This window comes from Lathyrus oleraceus, chromosome 3 (assembly GCF_024323335.1).
Source record: "Lathyrus oleraceus cultivar Zhongwan6 chromosome 3, CAAS_Psat_ZW6_1.0, whole genome shotgun sequence".
Taxonomy (NCBI): Eukaryota; Viridiplantae; Streptophyta; class Magnoliopsida; order Fabales; family Fabaceae; genus Lathyrus; species Lathyrus oleraceus.
The window spans coordinates 151,841,312-151,866,099 of NC_066581.1; the positions used below are offsets into that span (position 1 = coordinate 151,841,312).

The 24,788-nt window shown below is 39.7% G+C and overlaps 1 protein-coding gene across 1 annotated transcript; it reads left to right on the forward strand.

Annotated features, from left to right (window-relative positions):
- Positions 1-8,503: 8,503 nt before the first annotated feature.
- Positions 8,504-24,456, forward strand: LOC127130151 (uncharacterized). Its single transcript, XM_051059216.1, has 2 exons — positions 8,504-9,487; positions 24,427-24,456. Exons 1-2 carry the CDS (start codon positions 8,504-8,506, stop codon positions 24,454-24,456), a joined length of 1,014 nt encoding a protein of 337 aa, XP_050915173.1.
- Positions 24,457-24,788: the final 332 nt, after the last annotated feature.

Here is a 24,788-nt window from a genome sequence, read left to right on the forward strand (position 1 = left end):
AACCAGGGTCAGTGATATGGAAGTTAACCATACCCATAACAATATTCTTCCTAAAGTCGACAATTCCTTTTTTGATCTGAATACAATGGCCTCACAATCAATCATGCCTTCATCTGAGACTGTGGTTGACGTTTCTTTGGCTATTAACTCCCCAAGGTGGTTCACCCCCCATAAAAGGAAAGACCCGTATATGAGGTTCAGTGGGAGTTGGCGAAAGGATACAAAATTAGTGTTGACCATAATTATTTTCCATATTCATCATATAATCTCTGAACTCTTATTCTAAATGCTAAAATGAGTCACATAGTTGAGATAAGGTTAATTGGTAGTCAAAAATCCTGTGTTGAATGCATGTTGTACATGGACAAACTATTTAACTAAATTAGGTTGATGTTTATTACAAATTGGGAGTTTTTGATTGAAAATATGGGATACAAATGGGAGTTTGCAACAAAAAGGAATATATAACAAACTTTTGACACATGACTTAAAATGTTCCTAGGCTTAGCAGATTCGTGCCTTCTTTCCTCTAATCAACTTTAAAAGGAACATAATGAGGCAATGGAGATTTCAAATGAGACAAATAAAGTTATGAATGATGTTGAGGTGAAGGTGACGGAGTCCACCATGGAGGTGGACTTGTCATCTGAAAATTTAGAGAAATATGGTGAATATGTAGGTTTGTTTTCACAATAGTTGGTGAAGGAAAAGTGGGAGTCGATGGTGTGGATCTATGTGTCTGTTGGTACAACAAATTGTAGCTGATGTTTTGATCATGTGCTAATCATGGTGGTTTTGGTGATGACTCTGATGTTCAGTGAAATCATGTTACTTGATCATGTTGGTCCCTGCTGATATATTTCTAGTTGTTTATAATGATAATGGTCATCCTGAAGTTATCTTAATCCTCATCAAGTAAATTATTCAAGGTTCTAATGAAGTTCTAAATTTAGCGATAATGTAACAAGGAACCTGAAGCTTCAAAGTTATGAAAGATAGTGTCGCGGTTGGAAAAATTACAGAGTTGCCATCATCCTTTATTTGTTCCTATGAAACAAGGAAATAATGATAAAACCTAAAGTTAAGGGTGAGATACTAGGATTCGGGAGTCAGTTAAGCAAGGGGAATGTGTTAGGCACCCCTCAATTATCTTGTACTCAATGAGTATCTTCTCTAATTCTAGGGTTAATGGTGTTTGTTCGCTAAAACTAATTATTCTTTGCTTAATTACTTATTTATAAGAAAATTATTTTATTATTTTTTAAGAAAATAATTGATTTAATTACAAAATGGACCAAAAAAAAGTTTTTTATAATTGTACTCGCTAGAGTATTTTAACTCTATGCCTACATACCATTAAGCGCTATGAGGGATCAGAGTGTCGTAGTTCGGCTAGAAAAGTTTGTTTGTTTGTTGTTTTTAGATTTTGAAAGTTCTCAACGCATTAGAGGCGGAGAAGTGTTTGGTTTGAAAAAACCTCGACGCACAAGGGCAGAGAGGACTTAAGATTTGAATGTGTGAAGGTTTATTTTAGTTGATTTCAGTTACAAAAATGTTATGATTTATTTTGATTTAGATATTAAATTAAATGTTATATACGTAATTGCTTATTTTGAATAATGAAATTAGAAAAATTAATATGGAAAAGGAAAAGATTAATATTATATTTTTAATTATGTTAATCTTAATTACTAATTTTAATTAGACTAATCAAAATCCTAATATTATCCTAAAATTACCTCTAACATTAATTGTCTTATAATTGTCTTAATCAACCCTAACTAATTAACATTAACTAATTAATTTTTTTTCGTCTTTTTATTTATGTTAAATATAAGAGAATAATTATAATAGTCCAGTTATTATTTCTAACTAAATATGTCTAATTAGCTTAATTATCCTTATCATAAAATTATCCTTAACTATATCCTAATTAAATATTTAATCATTTTTTGGTATATTTTATTATGTTAATAAACTAATTAATTATTAAACTTAATTAATCCTAATTATTCTATTAATAATAATTATAATTAATAAATAAAATAGAAAACAATTAATGTAAATAAGAAAATAAAATAAAATTCTAGGGGTGTATAATTAACTATGCTAGTAATGGGGCAGTGGTTGAGGTATGCAAATAGTAAGGCAGAAGGAGACCCATTATTTCTGAAAGTCCATGCACTGAGGGATGGTCCATAGAGAGAGTCAACGGTTGACTCTCTATGGGTCTCTTGATCAGGATCCGGGGGATCTTAGTGTGTGAAATCTCAATCTTAGATTGAGATGATCAATCAAAGTATGTAAAAGCAGTGGTTGTGATGAAAAGTCAAGGTAGGCTCTGAGTGGATGCACGTGTATTAAGGCTAGATTGAGTCAGCAGTGGTTGGTTGAGGGGAAGCCACGGTGGTGTGATGTGCAACATCCAGGGGGCATATTTAAATGAAATTCCTTCAGAGCATCTCGCTTTTTTTCCTTCCATTTTTTTCTCTCCATTCGCTCCCCCCTCTCTATCCTCTCTAATCCACCCTCCTCCGACCACCCTCAAACACCAACCACCACCCTGAGAACCATCATTCCCCCTAGTTTTCGATTGAATTTCAACCAAAAACTTCAAATGTTCTTCCTAAATTTACCCATAACACATGAAACCCTTAGAACCCTAACAATCTTCTACTTATCCAGACAAACCCTAGGATTCCCCAGATGAACCCTAGTAATACCCCATGAACCCTAATGCATAAACCCAAAAGCGATGAACCCTAAGAACCCTAACTCTAATCCAATCCCAGAAATACCCTAAACCTGCCCAGATCAACATCAAACTACCTCAAAACCCTAGATCGAAGCCTTTTAAACCTTAATCCCATATCCAAACAATAAATCAATAAATAAATTCCTGAAACCCTAAACCCCTTTTAATCCCAAACCCTAACCTCAATCGTCATACAAACACAACAACAACAACATTATGAAGGCAAACAAACAATAACAAAGCAACAATGGATTTCTACCAACCTATAAAAAGGTGGTGACTTTAAATTTTGTTTGATTTGTTTTATTTTGAATACTTCTTCTCATCTTTTTAACTCCTTCTTTCCCTTTTGCTTTATGTGCAAGATCCTTTGGATTAGTGATGGTCAAGCTCGAGTGCTTTAAGGTTTCAATGTGGAACCCTAATCACGGTTCAATCAGAGCTATGAGTGAAGGTTTTGGGAGTTGGAGAAGCAATTAGCTTTTTAGGGTTTTTTCCTTCTTGTTTCTCATCCCTGCTTATGATTTGGACTTAGGTTTATATAGATTAGAAAATAGGTTTAGAATTAAGTTGGGTAATTGTATTTTAGGAAGTTTGGAATTCGGTTTTATTATGATTTGATTTAATTAGCAATTAGGGTTTCTGATCTGTAATGTATTTGGTCCGATCCTCTTTGTAAATTTGATCTCTCCATGTATCTAAAATGATTTTAGCAAGTTTTGATCCTTTTGATTTCCCTGATTGCACAAGTTTAATGTTTTCGAATGCACTTTGGGTTTTGTTGACTGAATTTGGTCCTAAAGTTGACCAGGTTCACTTAAAGATAAATAATGACTTAATAATCTGCTTAAATAGCCCATCATATATCTTCCTAATCATATAACCAAATAAAAATTAATATCTAATAGTCTAAACACTTTAATAACCCTATAAAATAACTTATTAATATAATGAATCGGTTAATTAGTAATTTTTAATAACCAATTATTAAAAAAATTCTACTCATCAAATATCTAATAACAATAATAATATATAAATAAAAGTTTATATTATTAAAATGACTAAGTAATACACAATTATCAAATGACTTTTATCTCTTAACATAACTTCCTATCAATTAAATAGTAGTCCAGTTATTAAATTTTAATGACTAAAATAATAATGTAAATTAATCTAAAATAGTAATAGTAATACCCAGTGAGATATTCTAACTTTAAATTACAAATATTTTCCTAATGAGTTAGTCCTAATTTTCAATTAAACCCTAATTATCATTATCTTAACCCTAATTACATCTAGGCATTAGTCCTAATAATTAATCATAAGAACTATCCTACTAAATCCTAATTAGAAAATATGTTTTTGTGTTTTTTAATCTATTAATTTATAATAAAATAAAACTTTAATTAATTAATTTTAGTTTTTAACTAACTTAATCAATTATTAATATTAATCTAACAATAATTATCATATTATTAATTTTAAAATTAAATAAAATAAAGAAATTAAAATAAATAAACACACGGGGGTATATTATACTACACTAGTAATGTGATAGTAACTGGGGGTGTGAAAAGCAAGGGTGCGAGAGGCCCATTGGATTTGAGCCCATGCACTGGAGGGAGTCCACAGAGGGAAAGAGTCAATGGTTGACTCTCTCTTGACCTCCTGATCAAGATCTAAGGTGTTGTTTCTAAGAGTTGGCAGCAATTTTGGTAAAACAAAGAGTGTTCACAAGATGTCATGTGTGATGTCTTAACATGAGATATCCTATGTACCTGCTGGAGTTGAAGAACATATGCAAGCAGGATTGTTTCAGAATGCCATATACATTGACAAGGCTTCTGATATTGGATGTACCTGCTGGAGCTTAAATGGAAGACATATGCTGCAGGATTGTTTCAGTTGACATACTCATTGTCATGGTAACTGATATGACTGTACCTGCTATGAAAGGAAACTGGATTATGCAGGATTTTTCCAGATGTCAGACCCGATGTCTTGACATCTTGTACACAGAACATTCAGTATGAATGTCTGGTGTTTTGTGATTGCACAATTGATGGAAATCATTGGTTGATTGAAGATATGGCTAGCTGGCGCATTCTTTCAGAGATATCAACCAGATTTGTTGATTTTCCAAGGAGATCTTTACAGCTGATATGAAAAGATTTGATTGGAAAATATATCTAGGGTTTTCAAGGTGTCCTTTACTTCTATAAAAAGGGACTTAGAAAACCTGATTGTACACACAACCAAGACTGAGCGAAATTTAGAGAGAGAGCTAGGGTTTGTGTCTGTAGGTCATTCAAGTCATCCATTGATGATTGAATTGGACTGATTTGTCTTCTTGATCAAAACTTTGAAGCAAGATCAAGAGTGTGTCTTCTTGATTGAAACTGTGAAGTAAAATCAAGAATATTGTAATTGAAAAGTATTTTCTTTTCACAAGGGATTACTGTTTTCAATCACGGGTGTGTGATTGTAAGGGAAGTGAGTGGGTTCTCATATCTAAAAGTGCTTAGGTAGAAATTGCACGGGTAGAGATTAGGTGATAAAGACTGTAACTTGGTGAAGTGTACGGATAGTCTTTGAACTAATTCTATTATAGTTGATTTCCTTCCTGGCTTGGTAGCCCCCAGACGTAGGTGAGTTGCACCGAACTGGGTTAACAATTGCTCGTGTTATTTGCTTTGCCATTCTGTTTTTGTTTATCCATTGTTTATAACCAGATATCAGTGTCGTAACATTATCTTCAACATCTTATATCTGATACCAGAATTTCAATTGGTATCAGAGCAGGCATCCTGCTCTGGTTCTGGGTGAGATCTAGGGGCTATACTTTCTGGTACAATGGAAAGAGATGGAGGATCTGTTCATAGGCCACCAATCCTGGATGGTTCTAACTATGACTATTGGAAACCTAGAATGGTAGCGTTTTTAAAATCCCTTGATAACAAGGCTTGGAAAGTTATCTTGACAGGATGGGTGCACCCTGTAGTCACTAAAGAAGGAGAAGCCACGACTGAAAAGAAGCCTGAAGAACAATGGTCCAAGGAGGAGGATGATCTTGCTCTTGGAAACTCTAAAGCCTTGAATGCAATATTCAATGGTGTAGACAAGAATATTTTCAGGCTGGTAAATAACTGTGAAGTGGCCAAAGATGCTTGGGACATTCTCAAGACCACTCATGAAGGCACCTCTAGGGTAAAGATGTCTAGACTCCAGCTGCTCACCTCCAAGTTTGAAAACTTAAGGATGAAAGAAGATGAAAACATTCATGAATTTCACATGAGTATCCTTGAGATAGCTAATGCTTCAGGAGCCCTGGGAGAGAAGATGACAGATGAAAAGTTGGTGAGAAAAATACTTAGGTCACTCCCTAAGAGATTTGCAATGAAGGTGACTGCCATAGAAGAGTCTCAAGACATCTCCAACATGAGGGTAGATGAGTTAATTGGCTCCCTCCAAACCTTTGAGATGGGATTGATTGAGGGAACTGAAAAGAAAACCAAGAGCATTGCCTTTGTTTCCAACACAGAAGAGGAAAACAGTCAAGATGTGGATAAAGAATGGGCCAATGAAGTTGCAATGCTGGGGAGACAGTTTAACAGACTGTTAAAGAAAATGGATGTCAGATCCAAGGCAAATGTCAAGAACATCTCGTCTGACATCAGTAAATCCAACAATGCTGGAAGAAAAGCAAGAGCAGATGAGAAGCCCAAAGAAGGAAAAGAGGTTCAGTGCTATGAATGTGATGGGTATGGACACATCAGGTCTGAATATGGGACCTACCTTAAGAAACAGAAGATGAGCCTTGCTTCCACATGGTCTGATGAGAGTGATACTGAAGAGGCTGCAAATCTTGTGACTGCTTTGACAGGAAGATGTGAATCTGATGAAGAGTCAAGTGATGGTGAAGTAACCTTTGAGGAATTGGCATCTACCTACAGAAAGTTGTGTCACAAAAGTGTAGAGTTGTGCAAACAGGTTGAGAGCCAGAAGAAGGAAATTACTCAACTTGAGAATGAGAAGATAGAATACTTGGAAACCATCTCCAAGTTACAAACAGAAGCAGTAGCTCTGAATGCCAAGCTAGACAAAAATCCACAAGCTGAAAATCAGAAGATAGCACAGCTGGAAAGTGAAAAGGCAGACCATGCAAAAATCATCTCAAAATTGAAAACTGAAGTCATGTTTCAAAATTCTAAATTAGAAGAGATGACCAAGTATGTAAGAATGTTAAGCAATGGGTCTGACTCCTTAGACAAGATTCTTCAAATTGGACAAATAACAGGAGACAAATCTGGCATTGGGTATAATAACTCAAAACCTGAGAGCAGTAACTCTGATGTCAAGCCTCAAGCCAAATTTAGATGCATCCAAAAACCTGCGATGTCACATAATATGTCACAAAGGAGAAAGCAGTTGAAAGGAAAACACCAAAGATGGAGATGCCATCACTGTGGGAAATTTAGTCATCTAAAGCCTTTCTGCTATAAACTGTATGGCTATCCTAAGTTTGCTCAGCATCAGGATCACTATCAGTTCAGACCCAAACACCACTTCAAAAAGCAATGGGTCCCTAAGAATAATGCTACAGGTCTGATAGCTCAAATCCCTCTCAGAATCTCAGCCAAAGAAGAATGGTACCTTGATAGTGGATGCTCCAGACACATGACTGGAAACCAAAACCTGCTAACTGATCTGCATCAACATACTATAAGTCATGTAACCTTTGGAGATGGAGCAAAAGGAGAAATCAAGGGAACAGGTAAGCTTGATTGCCTTGGAGTACCTAGACTTGACAAGGTTCTACTAGTCAAAGGCTTAACTGCAAACCTCATAAGCATTAGCCAACTATGTGATCAAGGTCTGAATGTTAACTTCACCAAAACTGAATGTCTTATCCTGGACATAAAGAGTGAAGTAATTATGAGAGGAATCAGGACCAAAGACAATTGCTACATATGGAGACCTCAATTGGATTGTCCCTTAAAGTATTGGGTGAGTACAGATACCCCCAAGAGTGATGAAAAACAAGGCCGGGGAAAAGGTCACACAAAGATATCACACCAGAAGCCCAGAGGAGAAAAGGTCATGATGGCTCAAATAACTGAGAGGTTAGACCAAACAGATGGACATTTGACCTGTCACAGGGAGAATGGAACTGTAGGGACCAAGCCACAAAAGACTTTGTGCAAAAAGGCCAAGGATAATATGGAGAAGATTTGGATGACACCTGTGAAAGGTATAGAAGATGATAGCAGGTGGGCTCGACTGGGTTGGAAGAACCTATTACTGAGTGTATACAATGTCACACATGATGTCACAACATTGTATTATGACTTCCTGAATACTGAAGCCAGGTCCAAAAATCAGATTCAACACAGAGGGACAAAGTACTGGTCTAGCTATTATCACTCCATTAGGAAATTTGTGGAAGACAAATTCAAAAGTCTAAAGCTTGGACTAGAACTAGCAGACAAGCTTGCAAGGAATTTGGGTAAAAGTGTATGTGAGGAAGGGAAATTAGGGATTTGGAAATTAAAAAGAAAAAATAAAAGAAATAAAAATAATGTTTGCCCTTTTAAAAAGAGCCACATTAATAATAAACCATTTCCAAACTTTGAAAATAGTATCTATTCCCTCAGCACACGCTACCTAAACTCAGCTATCGCCATTTCCATTCAACTTCTAAGAGAAGCTCAGCTAGGGCAAAGAAACCTTCCTCAAAAGTCCTACAACATGTCTCAACATCCTTCATCATCTGGCTCCAAATCCTCCCAACATGCGAAGACTCCATCTATGGGGTTTGTAGATGAAGATGTAATGGACGTCACTCCTCTGTGCATGATACCGGGCGACACCACAGGTACCTCCTCCAATGCTGGAGATAAGCAAGGTAATACCTCTGGTAACTCCTCTCTTCCCAAAGACATGCATTACACTGATCGCGCTATAAGAAGACTGGTTACTAGAATTCTGAGTGAAGGACATATAGTTGAAGGGGTCTTTACCCCTCTGTCCAGAAGGGAACCCTCTCCTGAGGGTAAAACCCATGCTGATAAAGATGATGATTCATCTATATCAGAAAAGGAGGTGGCAGCTGAAGGGCTTTGCTCTCTAGGTAAAACCCTACCTAGCAAGAAACAAAATGTGCCTCAAGAAGATATTATTGATCTAGAGGAAGAAATCACTGAAGGAGAGGATGATTCTTTGGTTCATCTGGTTAAACCTAGCATAGCTGAGAAACTGAGAACTAAGAAAGGGAATAGTATGGCTAATATGAGAGCTGCTAGAGTGAAAAAGGCTGCAGGAATAGGACCCTCAAAACCCCGGAGCAAGGTCGAGGTTGGGAAAAGGAAAGAAAGAGACAACTCTGACTCTGAGGAGGATGTTAAAGACGATGTCCCAGACATCTCCCCTGCAAAAAGGCAGGTTGTTCAGAAATCTCCTGGCAAGGCTACTGCTGTTCATCTAGACAACATCTCCTTCCATTTGGAAGATGGAGCAGCAAAGTGGAAATATGTCATTCAGAGAAGAGTAACCATTGAGAGAGAACTTGGACAAGAAGCTGTAGAGGTAAAGGAGGTTATTGAGCTGATCAAAAATGTTGGACTCATGAAGATTGTGGTATCTCTAACCCAATGCTATGAGGGGTTGGTTAGAGAGTTTATTATTAATATCCCTGAGGATATTCATGATAAGAATAGCAGGGAGTTTTGCAAGGTATTTGTGAGAGGCAAATGTGTGAAATTCTCACCAAGTGTCATCAACAAGTTCCTAGGAAGAGGAATGGATGGAGGAGTAGACCTAGAAACCACAGACAATGAGGTCTGTAGGGTCATCACAGCTGGCCAAGTTAAGGAATGGCCTAGTAGAAACCACTTATCAGCTGGAAAGCTCAGTGTTAAATATGCCATCCTGCATAAGATTGGCTCAGCTAATTGGATTCCTACTAATCATGTCTCTACTATCTCCATCAATCTTGGAAGAATCATTCATGCCATTGGAACAAGGGTTAACTATGATTTTGGCAAGTTCGTATTTAAACAAACCATTAGACATGCTTCTACAAATGTTGTAAAGTTACCCATTGCCTTCCCTTCCCTTATTTGTGGCATTATCCTGAGTCAACAACCAGGGATCCTGAGGACAAGTGACATTCCAAGCAGGAGGAAAACCCCTCTGTTCATCCATTACAAGCTGTTTGAAGGAAGTCATTTCAAGGATGTCATGACATCTGGCAGAAGGGAGTCTACAGCTAAAGGAAGCTTGATTGACCAACTGAAAGAGACCTGCAAAGAATTGGAAGATGGTATAAGGGTGGCCAAGGCCAGAAAGGAAGCTTTAGATGTCCTCATCTGTAGCCTTGAAAGGGAAGACAGAGAAAACGCTGGGAAGGAATCAAATACAAGATCCCAATCCTGTTCTGAAAGCTCAGAAGACTCTGAAGGTGTAGCTGAAGATGAAGATGAAGATGAAGGTGAAGAAGATACCTCTTCTTCTGATTAATGGTTCCTGCCTGTATTAAAGACCTGGAGGGGTGCTGGAAGGTGGAAGTTGTTGCTGTTTGAACGGCTGTTGTCTTGAATGTTTTTTGTATTTTGTGGCAGTCCTCATGATGCCTGTTTTGTAATATTTAGGGCTCTTAATGAGTTCCTTGAATTTGTTCATTATCTCAGCTTTCTGCTGTGTATAATGATGATGTGTACTTCCTGAATATTCTGTTTTAACATGCTTAATGTTATAACATCTGTTTCTCTCTGCTAGACTAATAGACATTTATTTTGTCTGATTGGTCACCTTTGGTCAATTTTGACTAAAAAGGGGTGTCGCAACCTGAAAAATACAGTGCAAAAAAAAACAACCGGCGAAAGAAAAAGACAGAAGAGTCGCCACCGTGCGTTATTCATCCCAAAGGAGGGAAAGGAAACGCTCGAAGTAAACCTGAAAAAAGGAAAGGACAAGACGGGGTCTCGCAACCAAATCTTGGGTTCGGGAGTCGGTTATGCGAAGGGAAGGTATTAGCACCCCTACGCATCCGTAGTACTCTACGGGATCCACTTTTGTAGTTCTTGTCTAAAGGGTGTGGGTTTACCTAATGCGTTTATTTACTAAAAAGGTTAAGAGAAATGACTCGCGCGGATGTCGCATCCACTGCATACGTATCTCATCTGAATATGAGAATCAGAGTCTTCGTAGCTCGGCTGACCTATGGGTTGGGGGATGTGTGCTCGCTAAGACATCGCGTCTTATGCCTACGTATCTCATCTGGCCTGAGAATCAGAGCAAGACGTAGTTCGGCTAACTATGGGGTTATGGATTGGGTTTTGGACGAACGACGTCACTACGCAATCTACCGGATGCTCGACCTTTGGAGGCTTACTCGCCTGTAGTAGAAGGAGTTAACGTGTTGCTTTGGGTTTTAGGGTTTGGGATGCTCGAGGGCAAAAAGGCAGTCCTTGACGAAGGAACCGTGCTACCTGCAGGGATATGAATACAAAACACAAAACATGTATCTCAAAGTAAAATGCCACCAAGGGGTTCAAACATTGCCTCCTATCGAGGTCTTCCAGCTAAGAAAGCGATAAAGTACGAGAAAGGGAAAAAATTACCACACGGATAAAGATCCGAAGCTATAGCAGTTAAAGGAGCAAGAAACCCTGAAATCTCTCCAGCTGGACAGTCACAGTAAATCAGTCAACACGAATAATCAGAATAAAACTCCAGGGGTATCCCACAAATAAAGTGGGAAACCACGCGAGTGTCTCTGCAAAAGCCATGTGAGCCCTCACAAAACTCGACAAAGGGTTAGAGCAATAGGATGAAATCAAAAGAAAACAATGCCATGGAAACACAAGACAGGTTAGAATAAAGAGAACAAAAAAACGAATACTGTCACGTTCGCGACTGCTTCGCCTAGCGAAGGCTTAGCGAAGCTTCGCTACAGGCTCGCCTAGCGAAGCGGCTAGCGAGGGCCTGCGGGTTTTGGATTCCTCCTTGATAACAGTTCGATCTTTATGATCCGAAAACCCTGTGGTATCCAACTCATAAACGAAAATGATTAAAACATTCATGGTATTGTTACACATATTCATACATAAATATAAACTCACGGGCAAAACCAGATGTTACCTCATACATTCATAATATTCAAATTCGAGGTGTAAAGTAGTAGGAACAAAGGCATACCTGATGAGAGAGATCGATCGAACGGCGCGGCTGGATTTGTAAAGCTCTGTTAGGTTTGCGTGAGGCGGAGTGAACTTCTCAGAGTTGCCTGAAGGTTGCTGCAGAGTAGTTCCTAGGTTTCTTTCTCTCAAGATCTCTGGTCTTTTTTGTTCAGCCAGTGTTCAGGGTTTATTTCATTGACTACTCTGGTATTTATAGGCCAAATTTCGCAGCCTGTGGGCTTTGAATGAGGACAGCTCAGGCCCAAAACTTTTCTGATATTTTCTGAAATGCGCGTCCTTCGCCTAGCGAAGGATCTGCCCGCCTAGCGAGCATGACAGTACTCTTCGCTAGGCGAAGCATCTGCTCGCCTAGCGAGCATGACAGCTCAGCAGCAGATTCTTGCTTCTTCCAGCTTGGCGGTTTGTACGGTGAATAGGCCTCATCTGGCCCTGTTGGTAGTACCTAAAGTCTTTTCCTTGTGTTGACTGATCATTTGAATAAAACCCACAAAGTGTCCTGGATGATGTCCGAGCTTCTTGGAGCTAATTCCGATTGACATGATGCAATGTAATATGAAATGCTAAATGGCCTAAAAAATGAATGCATGAATGGGGATGGCAAATTTTGGGGTGTTACAGCTGCCCCTATTCAATCATCAGCTAACCCGAGTAGGATGAAAGCGAACAGCTTATCAGACAAACGGGGTGAGCTGTGATTGAATACCAAAGACATACCGAAAATTTGTGCTCCGAGAATACCACAAAAACGCGGAAATACACCGCGCTGTTTATTTTTCTTCCGATCCTCTGGCTGGATCTGAATCAGTCTTCTGGCTTAATCTGGAGTGTCGATCCTCTGGCTGAACCTATACTCAATTTAGTCCTCTGGTAGGATATTAATTTTGATCCTCGGGCTGGATACGATTTTGATCTTCTGGCTAGATCTTCTTCGATCTTCTGGCTAGATCTCCTTCGTTTCGATTCTCTGGCTGAATCTATTTCCTTTGATTCTCTGGCTGAATCTACTTCGATCTTCTGGCTAGATCTGAATTGTTGCGATTCTCTGGCTGAATCTATTTCTGGTCTTCGGGCTAGACCTGACTTCGATCTTCTGGCTAGATCTGGAGTGTCGATCCTCTGGCTGAATCTGAACTTAATTTGATTCTCTAGCTGAATCTACTTCGATCTTCTGGCTAGATCTGAATTGTTTCGATTCTCTGGCTGAATCTATTTCTGGTCTTCGGGCTAGACCTGACTTCGATCTTCTGGCTAGATCTTCTTTGTTTCGATTCTCTGGCTGAATCTATTTCCTTTGATTCTCTGGCTGAATCTACTTCGATCTTCTGGCTAGATCTGAATTGCTTCGATTCTCTGGCTGAATCTATTTCCGGTCTTCGGGCTAGACCTGACTTCGATCTTCTGGCTAGATCTGGATTGTTTTGATGATAAATTCCCATCATTAGGATCCCGCATCTGAGGCATGCGCTGGTTGACCCTCTTTTGAAATCTACACCCAACCTTCATATTAGATATGCAGCTTCGAGAATATTCCACTTTTGGGCTTCGTACATATTCTTCGGGCTAGAACATGTTGTAACGACTCCTCAATTAGACTTGCTGGGGAATAAAGCTTGTAGGCGACTTCACTGGGGAATCTTCAAATTGAGCCTCAGGCTGACTCTTGGGAAAACGATTCTCAGGCTGAATCTTCAAAAAGTGACCCTCATGTTGGATCACGGGAAAACGATTCTCAGGCTGAATCTTCAAAATGACCCTCAGGCTGGATCACTCACACTTGATCCTCTGGCTGGATCTCAAGACCTTGGTTGTAAAGTAATTCTTCAGTTTGCTTGGAAGAACCTGTTTATCAGCTTATGTGTATGCTTGATATGATATGCATGCGAATGCAAATGCTATGCATGGTGTAAAAAGAAATCTGCTTGGGGAAGCAAACTCCGGTAGGGAACAAATCGCTGTATCAACCCTTGAATACTATGTGGGGAATGATCCGTCTTCCGGGACCAATGAGCCACCAAAAATAAATTGGCAGCTTGAAAAGTTGACCTTGCGGGGGGAGTATCAACTATGGAAACTTTTCTCGGCGAGGCTCTGTGAGGAGAGTCTGTGGGGACAACACTTCCTGGGGAAATGTCGTAGGAAACGACCTTTGCTGGGGATATGAACTTGTTAATCGTCCTCAAGCTGGGGATTAGAACAAATCTGTTAGAAATAATGCTGGGGATGAGATGAACACTGGGAACACCACCCTCTTGTCCGTTGGGTATGCAACCACTCCGATGTTGCTAGGAAGATACAGTCTGACACCGTCAACTCCGCTGGGGATATATAGTCTGGATACTGTCAACTCTACTGGGGATAGACAGTCTGGATACTGTCAACTATGTTGGGGAACATGCTCTGCTGAGGAGAGACTTTGTCAACCGCTTGGGGATGAGGATTCATGACTTGGCATCCGGTTCCTGTGACCTGCAACCAAAAATACACGTATGCCTCGGGGGAATTACTCGGTTTGAATTCACCGTTCGGGATTAAGCACATTCAAAGCAATTTTAAATGTTTTCCTGTGCAAATCATCTGCAAAAGCCACCATTATGTTCATATGCAATATGTTTTATCAAAAATTCGGACATTTTTGCAAACAAACTGATAAATGAAAAATAAAGAGGCTCTTTAACTGAATTATTCGACTCTTAATGGGGAGGAAATTTGTGCCAGGAATAGGCGAGGGTATCAGGAAGCTGATCCCTGAAAAGAGGTGATCGCTATAAAAAGAGAACTATCCTAATGGCAATGGGGATACAGGGTCCCACTGAGTTTCGACTCTGCTATGACTCGTATGTCCTCAAGACGATCTGCTCATCTTGCTTTCTGAAGTGGATGATTAGTCGATCTTTAACCTTCGAAGATTGCCGGATTGAATGAAACGGTGATATAACACTGATGAACTCAGATCGCAGTCGTTCGCTTATTCCCTAACTTTTGCCTGGATCGCCCCTTTTTCGGGTTTTCAATCCATCGGGATACCCATGTTTGCCTGAGCCGCCCTTTTGGGTTTTCGACTCACCGGGTGTACTCTTTTTTATATCCCTAATTTTTGCCCGAACCTCTTTATTCTTTTTTTTTGGTTCGTCGGGATGCCCCTTTTTTGCCTGGACTATTCTTTTTACTTGTCCAGCGGGTCTATTTTATGCGAAGTATTTTTTTAACCGCGTCTGAGTTGACAGGGGACGGGAATCCTTCGCCATCCATGGTTGTTAGCATCAAAGCTCCGCCATAGAAAATCCTTTTAACCACGTGCGGACCCTCCTAGTTCGGTGTCCATTTGCCCCTGTGATCTGTGTTGGGAGGAAGAAATATTTTGAGTACCAATTCACCGACTCGATACTCCCGAGGGCGCACTTTCTGACCAAATGCTTTTTTCATTCGTCTTTGACCGAGATACGTCAATTCTGGGTACGTAGTTCCAGCATAGCACCATTTCCCGTTGGTTTGATTGATGACCAAAGCTGAGTCCCCGTATACATCCAGGGATTTAATCTGTATTTTGACGACTTCCTCAAGTCTTAGGATACAAGCTTCGTATTCGGCTTCATTGTTGGTGCAGGGAAAAGGTATTCTGGAACCAAATGGCATATGAACCCCTTCCGGTGTGATCAATACTACACCAACTCCGCGACCATTGACGTGGACCGCCCCATCAAACATCATAACCCATTTGGATTCAGGGTCAGGCCCCTCCTCCGGGAGTGGTTCCTCTCAATCTTTCGATTTGAGAAACATGATGTCCTCATCAGGAAAGTCAAACCTCATAGGTTGGTAATCATCAATCGGTTGCTCTGCAAGATAGTCTGACAAGACACTTCCCTTGATGGCTTTTTGTGAAGTGTATTGGATGTCATACTCTGTCAGTATCATTTGTCACCTAGTAACTTTTCCGGTAAGTGCTGGCTTTTCAAAAATATACTTGACTGAATCCATTTTTGATATCAATAGAGTCGTGTGAGTCAACATATACTGTCTTAGTCAGCGAGCAGCCCATGCCAAAGCGCGGCAAGTTTTCTCGAGCAATGAGTATCTTTGTTCACAGTCGGTAAACTTTTGCTAAGGTAGTATATTGCATGCTCTTTTCGACCTGACTCGTCATGCTGACCGAGCACACAACCCATTGACTTTTCTAACACAGTCAAGTACATGATCAACGGTCTTTCCTCTCGGCCTGTAGACTGGCCCCGATCTTGATCTCTTTCTTGTCGTCTTCGGTACCAACGTTGATGGTCTCAATCACCTCCTGATAAGGTGTAATAGCTTGGTCCTCCTGTTTCAACAATTTGGCTAACCCTTCAGGCAGTTCACAAACTTCCTCAGCCCCTTCTTCGGCTTGATAGATAGGATTGTCGAAGTCATACTTGGCCATAGCAGTGTCGTTAGCAGTGAGATCCGAGTGGTCGGCTCTGCATGATGGAGGATCATGCTTTACCTTAGAATGAGAGATTTTTTTTTTTGAAAGAAAGGAAAAACGAAAAAAGAAACATTGCCATTTTTTTTGTAAAAAGTAAAAAAACTGAAAGAAAGAGAACACAAAATTGTTTGCAAAAGCCGTCCTTTATTGATGATAAAAATAATTGCGAAACGTAACTAAATGGATGGCCCTACAAATGAGCCGTTACACCTTGGGCAAAGTGTAAGACTTTATTATGCATGTAATAAAAGGAAAACAATAAAAATCACTCTTTCAGTAGAATAACCCGGACGATTTTTCGGACGACCAATTGTCGAGCTTTTCTCCCGGGACACACGGGCGAATCCAGCTATCTACGTCACAGTTGCCGTCAACCTTGTCTTCTTTGATGACTGGCTCCACAAATTTGCCTCAGCCTTGGGCATTACCAGCTTTGACCACTTCAACAGCATTAATCCCCTGCCCGCCGTGAGCCGGCATCGGGTTCTGGATAACATTAGGCACCGGAGCAAAATTGATAGCCTGGGCATCTCTTAAATCTTGTACCTTTAACTGGAGAGCCTTGCAATTATCTGTAGTATGGTCAGGTGCGTTGGAGTGAAAAGCACATCTGGCGTCATAACCTCTAGGCAAATTATTGGGATCGATTGGCGGAGCCAGAGTTCTCAACGTAACCAGATTCATGTCGATCAACTTGGAAAGTAATACTGAATAAGGCATTGGGATTGGCTCGATGACCCGGTCCGTCTGCCTTGGACGTTGTTGATAGTGTCTCTGCTGACCCGGATTACCTCCTTGATTGTTGTACCTGGGTTGTTGTTGCGGATGATATTGCGGTTGAGGAACAGGTGTTGGAATGGTGACTGCGGCCACTTGATCTTGATAGTAATTAGGGCGTCCTCTACCCCTGCCTTTGCTGGCATACACAATGCTTGTCTCGCCTTCTTTTCTTCGCTGACCGTTACCAGCAAACGGTCTCTTGGGAGCACTATTGTCTTGAATTCGGCCCATCTTCAACAGACTCTCGATTCTTTCTCCAGCAATTACTATCTCTGCAAAGCTGATTGACGGGCAAGCAGCCAATCTCTCAATATAATTGCCTTGAAGAGTGTTCATGAACATGTCCGCCATCTCCCTTTCAGACATAGGGGGTTGGACGGACGCAGCAATCTGTCTCCAACGCTGAGCATACTCTCTAAAGGTTTCCTTGGCAGTCTGAGACATACCTTGCAACAAGGTCCGATTTGGAGCCATGTCCAAGTTGTATTGATATTGCTTGACAAAAGCCTCTGCCAAGTCTTTCCAGCTCTTGATGGTAGTACGAGACAAATGAGAATACCATTCACGAGAAGCTCCAGTTAGACTGTCTTCAAAATAGTACATCCACAGCTTTTCATCTTCCGTGTGAGCTCCCAACCTTCCCAGATAAGATTGGAGATGAGTGCGTGGGCAAGAAGCCCCGTTGTATTTCTCAAAAGTAGGGGGTTTGAACTTGTGAGGAATCCTTACTCCCTGAACCAGACCAAGATTTGTGACATCAAAGCCTAAGGAATTTTGAGACTCCAAAGATTTGAGCTTCTCAGCAAGCTCATCCATACGGCGAGTGGTCTCGAGGGCCTCATCGTGCAAAGAAAATTGATCATACTGATAATCTTCAGTAACGGGGTGCCCGTTAATCCGAATTCCTTGATTCACATTGTACCTTCCGCCAATACCATTTCCAACATTCCCTGTGTTGCCAACATTACCCGGGTTTCCATCAGCATTTGCGTTACCCGCGTTACCAGTGTTCACAGGGTTATCAGCGTTCCCAGGGTTACCAGGGTTTCCCTCAGCATTTGGTATCTCCAAATCTGGATTGGGCCTCGGTTGCTCAACCAATTCCCTCAGCTTTTCTTGGCCTGCTGCCATACCAGTCATCAATGTCATGAACTGATCCATCCTTTCACGCATATCAGCCAGCTTTTTCTGTACTTGGTCCATCGCTAGTCGTGGACGGTTTTCCTTTGTCGGGTATCTGTGAACTCTGGGACCAATAACTGCCTGATACAGGGAACAAACATTAGACACTGCGGTGACACCTGCAAAACAGACAAGGGTTAATATGCATGGTATGCGATGCACTGCTTGTTCAGTTTTAAGGCACCCCCGTTTTGAAAGGGAATACCCTGCAAATGAATAAGCATGAGATATTGGATGTAAATATGCAGATGATGTTATGCAATGCAAAGGCATGTCAATCAGAATTGATGGATCCGCTTGAACATCTGTCAGGTTGCACTGTCTGGAGAGAAATTAAGAGCACACCAAACAAAGGTCATGGGATGGATCATGTTATCCTTAATATCAACCACCCATTTTGGTGGATTATGGTTTACCCCTTATCAACACCCGAGTTTCATTGATATTAAGGATACCTGATCGGATTAACCATGAATCAAGAGTTTGTTGCAAGTCACGAGCATGGAGTTTAGGTTAAGAACCACCCAAAAGGAGTGTACTAAGGTTTAAACCTGCCAAACATGTTCTACAAAAAGGTTCCCATAGTCATAATCCCATCTTTCGGATATTTTCAGAGGAACGACTACTCGTATTCCAAAAATATTCTCAAGAGAGACTCTTATGAGTGTAGTATCGCGTAACAATCGTCTCAAATCTTACATTTGAACGACTTTCGCACTACGTCCTACGAATAGGCCAAGATGGGTTTGGTAAACTAAGGTCCTTGGCTTCTTAGGTCTATATTGGAACAAGTAATGTCTAACCACAACTTACTTATGTGACATTATTGATCTCAACATGACCTCCACCAAGTGAATGGGCTTGCAAGTCAACTCGCTAAGGAATACTCCACACAAGTTGACAGGACTATGCCATTCTCCTATCTTAAGTGCACTCGAGTTCGGGTATAGAACTCATCTCACAAAGATCACCAAGCAGCCAGCCAATAGAAACAGCAATGATATATACACAATGCAATAAGGTAAAGCAGGTAAATAAATAACCGTACAAAAGCATGAACACCCAATAAACAAACAAACTACAAAAGCTAGGAGGGACTCGCTTAGGGAAGATGGACCAGCAAGAGGTCAACTTCTTAGCATCCCTAGCAGAGTCGCCAGCTGTCGCAACCTGAAAAATACAGTGCGAAAAAAAACAACCGGCGAAAGAAAAAGACAGAAGAGTCGCCACCGTGCGTTATTCATCCCAAAGGAGGGAAAGGAAACGCTCGAAGTAAACCTGAAAAAAGGAAAGGACAAGACGGGGTCTCGCAACCAAATCTTGGGTTCGGGAGTCGGTTATGCGAAGGGAAGGTATTAGCACCCCTACGCATCCGTAGTACTCTACGGGATCCACTTTTGTAGTTCTTGTCTAAAGGGTGTGGGTTTACCTAATGCGTTTATTTACTAAAAAGGTTAAGAGAAATGACTCGCGCGGATGTCGCATCCACTGCATACGTATCTCATCTGAATATGAGAATCAGAGTCTTCGTAGCTCGGCTGACCTATGGGTTGGGGGATGTGTGCTCGCTAAGACATCGCGTCTTATGCCTACGTATCTCATCTGGCCTGAGAATCAGAGCAAAACGTAGTTCGGCTAACTATGGGGTTATGGATTGGGTTTTGGACGAACGACGTCACTACGCAATCTACCGGATGCTCGACCTTTGGAGGCTTACTCGCCTGTAGTAGAAGGAGTTAACGTGTTGCTTTGGGTTTTAGGGTTTGGGATGCTCGAGGGCAAAAAGGCAGTCCTTGACGAAGGAACCGTGCTACCTGCAGGGATATGAATACAAAACACAAAACATGTATCTCAAAGTAAAATGCCACCAAGGGGTTCAAACATTGCCTCCTATCGAGGTCTTCCAGCTAAGAAAGCGATAAAGTACGAGAAAGGGAAAAAATTACCACACGGATAAAGATCCGAAGCTATAGCAGTTAAAGGAGCAAGAAACCCTAAAATCTCTCCAGCTGGACCGTCACAGTAAATCAGTCAACACGAATAATCAGAATAAAACTCCAGGGGTATCCCACAAATAAAGTGGGAAACCACGCGAGTGTCTCTGCAAAAGCCATGTGAGCCCTCACAAAACTCGACAAAGGGTTAGAGCAATAGGATGAAATCAAAAGAAAACAATGCCATGGAAACACAAGACAGGTTAGAATAAAGAGAACAAAAAAACGAATACTGTCACGTTCGCGACTGCTTCGCCTAGCGAAGGCTTAGCGAAGCTTCGCTACAGGCTCGCCTAGCGAAGCGGCTAGCGAGGGCCTGCGGGTTTTGGATTCCTCCTTGATAACAGTTCGATCTTTATGATTCGAAAACCCTGTGGTATCCAACTCATAAACGAAAATGATTAAAACATTCATGGTATTGTTACACATATTCATACATAAATATAAACTCACGGGCAAAACCAGATGTTACCTCATACATTCATAATATTCAAATTCGAGGTGTAAAGTAGTAGGAACAAAGGCATACCTGATGAGAGAGATCGATCGAACGGCGCGGCTGGATTTGTAAAGCTCTGTTAGGTTTGCGTGAGGCGGAGTGAACTTCTCAGAGTTGCCTAAAGGTTGCTGCAGAGTAGTTCCTAGGTTTCTTTCTCTCAAGATCTTTGGTCTTTTCTGTTCAAGAACATATGCAAGCAGGATTGTTTCAGAATGCCATATACATTGACAAGGCTTCTGATATTGGATGTACCTGCTGGAGCTTAAATGGAAGACATATGCTGCAGGATTGTTTCAGTTGACATACTCATTGTCATGGTAACTGATATGGCTGTACCTGCTATGAAAGGAAACTGGATTATGCAGGATTTTTCCAGATGTCAGACCCGATGTCTTGACATCTTGTACACAGAACATTCAGTATGAATGTCTGGTGTTTTGTGATTGCACAATTAGTGGCAATTATTGGTTGATTGAAGATATGGCTAGCTGGCGCATTCTTTCAGGGATATCAACCAGATTTGTTGATTTTCCAAGGAGATCTTTACAGCTGATATGAAAAGATTTGATTGGAAAATATATCTAGGGTTTTCAAGGTGTCCTTTACTTCTATAAAAAGGGACTTAAAAAACCTGATTGTACACACAACCAAGACTGAGCAAAATTTAGAGAGAGAGTTAGGGTTTGTGTCTGTAGGTCATTCAAGTCGTCCATTGATGATTGAATTGGACTGATTTGTCTTCTTGATCAAAACTTTGAAGCAAGATCAAGAGTGTGTCTTCTTGATTGAAACTGTGAAGTAAAATCAAGAATATTGTAATTGAAAAGTATTTTCTTTTCACAAGGGATTGCTGTTTTCAATCACGGGTGTGTGATTGTAAGGGAAGTGAGTGGGTTCTCATATCTAAGAGTGCTTAGGTAGAAATTGCACGGGTAAAGATTAGGTGATAAATACTGTAACTTGGTAAAGTGTACGGATAGTCTTTGAACTAATTATATTATAGTGGATTTCCTTCCTGGCTTGGTAGCCCCCAAACGTAGGTGAGTTGCACCGAACTGGGTTAACAATTGCTCGTGTTATTTGCTTTGCCATTTTATTTTTGTTTATCCATTGTTTATAACCAGATATCAGTGTCGTAACATTATCTTCGACATCTTATATCTGATACCAGAATTTCATAAGGGATCTGATAGCGTGAGATCTCAACCTTTGATTATGCTGACTGGTCAAGGTATGCAGAATGAACGACTATGATTAAAGGTCAACGAAGGAACATGGTACGCATGAGTACACATTGGCTGACTTGAGTCAGCAAAACGATTGGATGGGAGCACGCCACGCAGGCCAAACATGGAGACACTCAACGGGAGTATATAAAGAAAACTCCTTAAGAATATTTCATTTCTTTCCCATTTACCTTTCTCTCTTCACTTTGTTCTCTCTCTTATTCTCTATATCTCTTCTCCCTTCGGCCACCGTCCCAAACCGAAAAACCACTATACCACCTAGGTTTCCGGTTGAACTCAACCGAAACCTTCAAACATAACCCAAAAACTCATCCCTACCCACAAACCATAGAACCCTAACAACTTATGGGTGAACCTCAATGCACCCAAAAGAACCCTACCCTTACAGCATGAACCCTAACCTAAAACTTGATGAACCCTAACAAATTTTCATAACCCAAACCTTCATCATATTCATCCTGAACATGATAAATATTCATCCTAAACATGATAAATATTCATCATCAACCTCCGAACCCTAACCCTTACCTACCCAGAAACCTCTAAACCTACCCAAAATTACATCAAACAACCCCTAAACCCTAAGTTGGAACCCTCTTAATCTTAATCATGCATCAAAATAGTAAATTAAACAAAAAAACCTAAACCCTTTAAACCCAAATTCTAACCCCAATCATCACAACACAACAACATCAATCATTATTTCAATACATGAGCACAAGCAAGCAAAAGTTAAGTTCTACCAACCTACGGAGAAGAGAAACTCTTTAGTCAAAAGGTAACGATTTTGAACTCTTTTCCTTTCTTTTGATCTGCTTCTCCTGACTTCTTATTCTCCTTTTTCTAAAATCTTCCTTTTTGATTGTTTGTGCGAGGTGATCCTTTGTCTGTGGTGGCCAAGCTCAAGTGCTTTAGGGTTTCAATGTGAAACCTTGGTCAATGTTCAATCAGAGCTCCATGTGAGGGTTTTTAGGAGTTGTAGAAGCAATGATTATGTTAGGGTTATTCTCTATTTTTTTTCGTCCCTCGTTATGTTTTAGCAATAGGTACTTATAGATTAAATTAGGGTTTTGTAATTTAATTAGATTGTTATTTTAGGAAGTTTTTTATTTGATTGGTTGTAATTAGAAATTTGATTCAATTAGGATTTTTGATTTGCAATGTATATGGTCTGATTTTTATTGTAATTTGTATATGTAATGAATCTATGAATGGATTTGGAAAGTTTTGATTAAATTTGAAATTGCAGACTTTTGATCTATTTATGTTTTCCGTTATGCGCCAATTAGGGTTTGGGATGAATTGGGGAATTGGGGACGAACCTGGGTCATGAGCTTGACCCGGTTCGGTGCTGGACTCTGGATCTTGCTTGACCCAATTGGGTTGGACTTGGGCCAGTTGAATTGTGGACTCGGGTCAAACGTTTGACCCAATTGAATTGGGCTTGGTTCAGTCAACCACTTGACCAGTTTCAAAGAAAAACTCAATTAAAACAATAAAAAAACAAGTCAACAACACTTAAAAAAATATTAAATTAATAGTATAAACTAATCTAATCTTAATCTTAATTAATCTTAATCGAAAAATGATTTAATTACACATTAACCAAAACCAAATTAATAAAATTCTTTTAATTCAGTTAATAAAAAATCTAATTAATTTAATTAATCAATATTAATATATTACTAGTGAAGACTCTTTAAACTATAATTAATTAGAAACTAAATCAAAAATTTTAATGATTAATGACTAAAGGTTCAAAAAACAACTTATTATGTTAAACTAAAACCTGGACTTAAATTACTATTTAATCAATATGGGACCAGAGACTTTAAAAAGTCAAAATGACTTCCTTTGACTTTTTATCTAATTGGGTTGACTGATGACTCATGTGCTCTAGATATGTTAGTGATCTAGATCCTAAGTTAGGAGAAGGATGGTCAAAATTTGAGGTACACCACTTTACATCAAACTTACCAAGATTATACTTTATGTTATTTAAAATAAAACAATTGTATCTGAAAATGTGAAAGTAGAAAATATTAGATTTCATGCCTTTGAGTAACTCATAATGTGACTTATCTAGAATTGGTCGGATAACCATCCTTCTTAAGACATGGCATGTGATATTAATCGCAACTGTCCGAAAGCACTTAGACAAACTCATTTCACTTATCATTGTTCGAGCCAATTCTTTTAAAACATGGTTTTTGCGTTCAACAAAACCATTTTGTTATGGAGTTCTCGATCATGAGAAGTTATGAGTAATCATATTTTCGTTATAAAAGTTTTTAAATTGATGGTTTATAGACTGAACACCATGATCATTACAGTGTATGATATTTTTCAAATTGTAAATATTTTGAACAAGCTTGGAAAACTTCATGAAAGCTTTAAAGTTTCTTCCTTATGGGCTAAGAAAAACTTCCAAGTAAATCTAGAATACTCATCAATAATTACAAACTCGTAAAAGTTACCACCTAAACTTTTTGTCCTCGAATGACCAAATAAGCCTAGATATATAAGCTTGGAAGGTTTTGAAGTTGAAACAATCTTTTTTGATTTAAAATTAAATCTCGTCTACTTTCCTATTTTACAAGCATCACAAAGTTTATATGTAGAAAACTTCATTTTTGGTAGACCAACTACTAGATTCTTAAAGGATGCCTTAT

Excerpts from the sequence above, each read along its gene's own strand:
- LOC127130151 (XM_051059216.1), top strand. The coding sequence starts at position 8,504 with ATGTCTCAACATCCTTCATCATCTGGCTCCAAATCCTCCCAACATGCG. Across the intron at positions 9,488-24,426 it reads ATAGCAGGGAGTTTTGCAAG|ACTGAACACCATGATCATTA; the intron begins GTATTTGTGAGA and ends GATGGTTTATAG.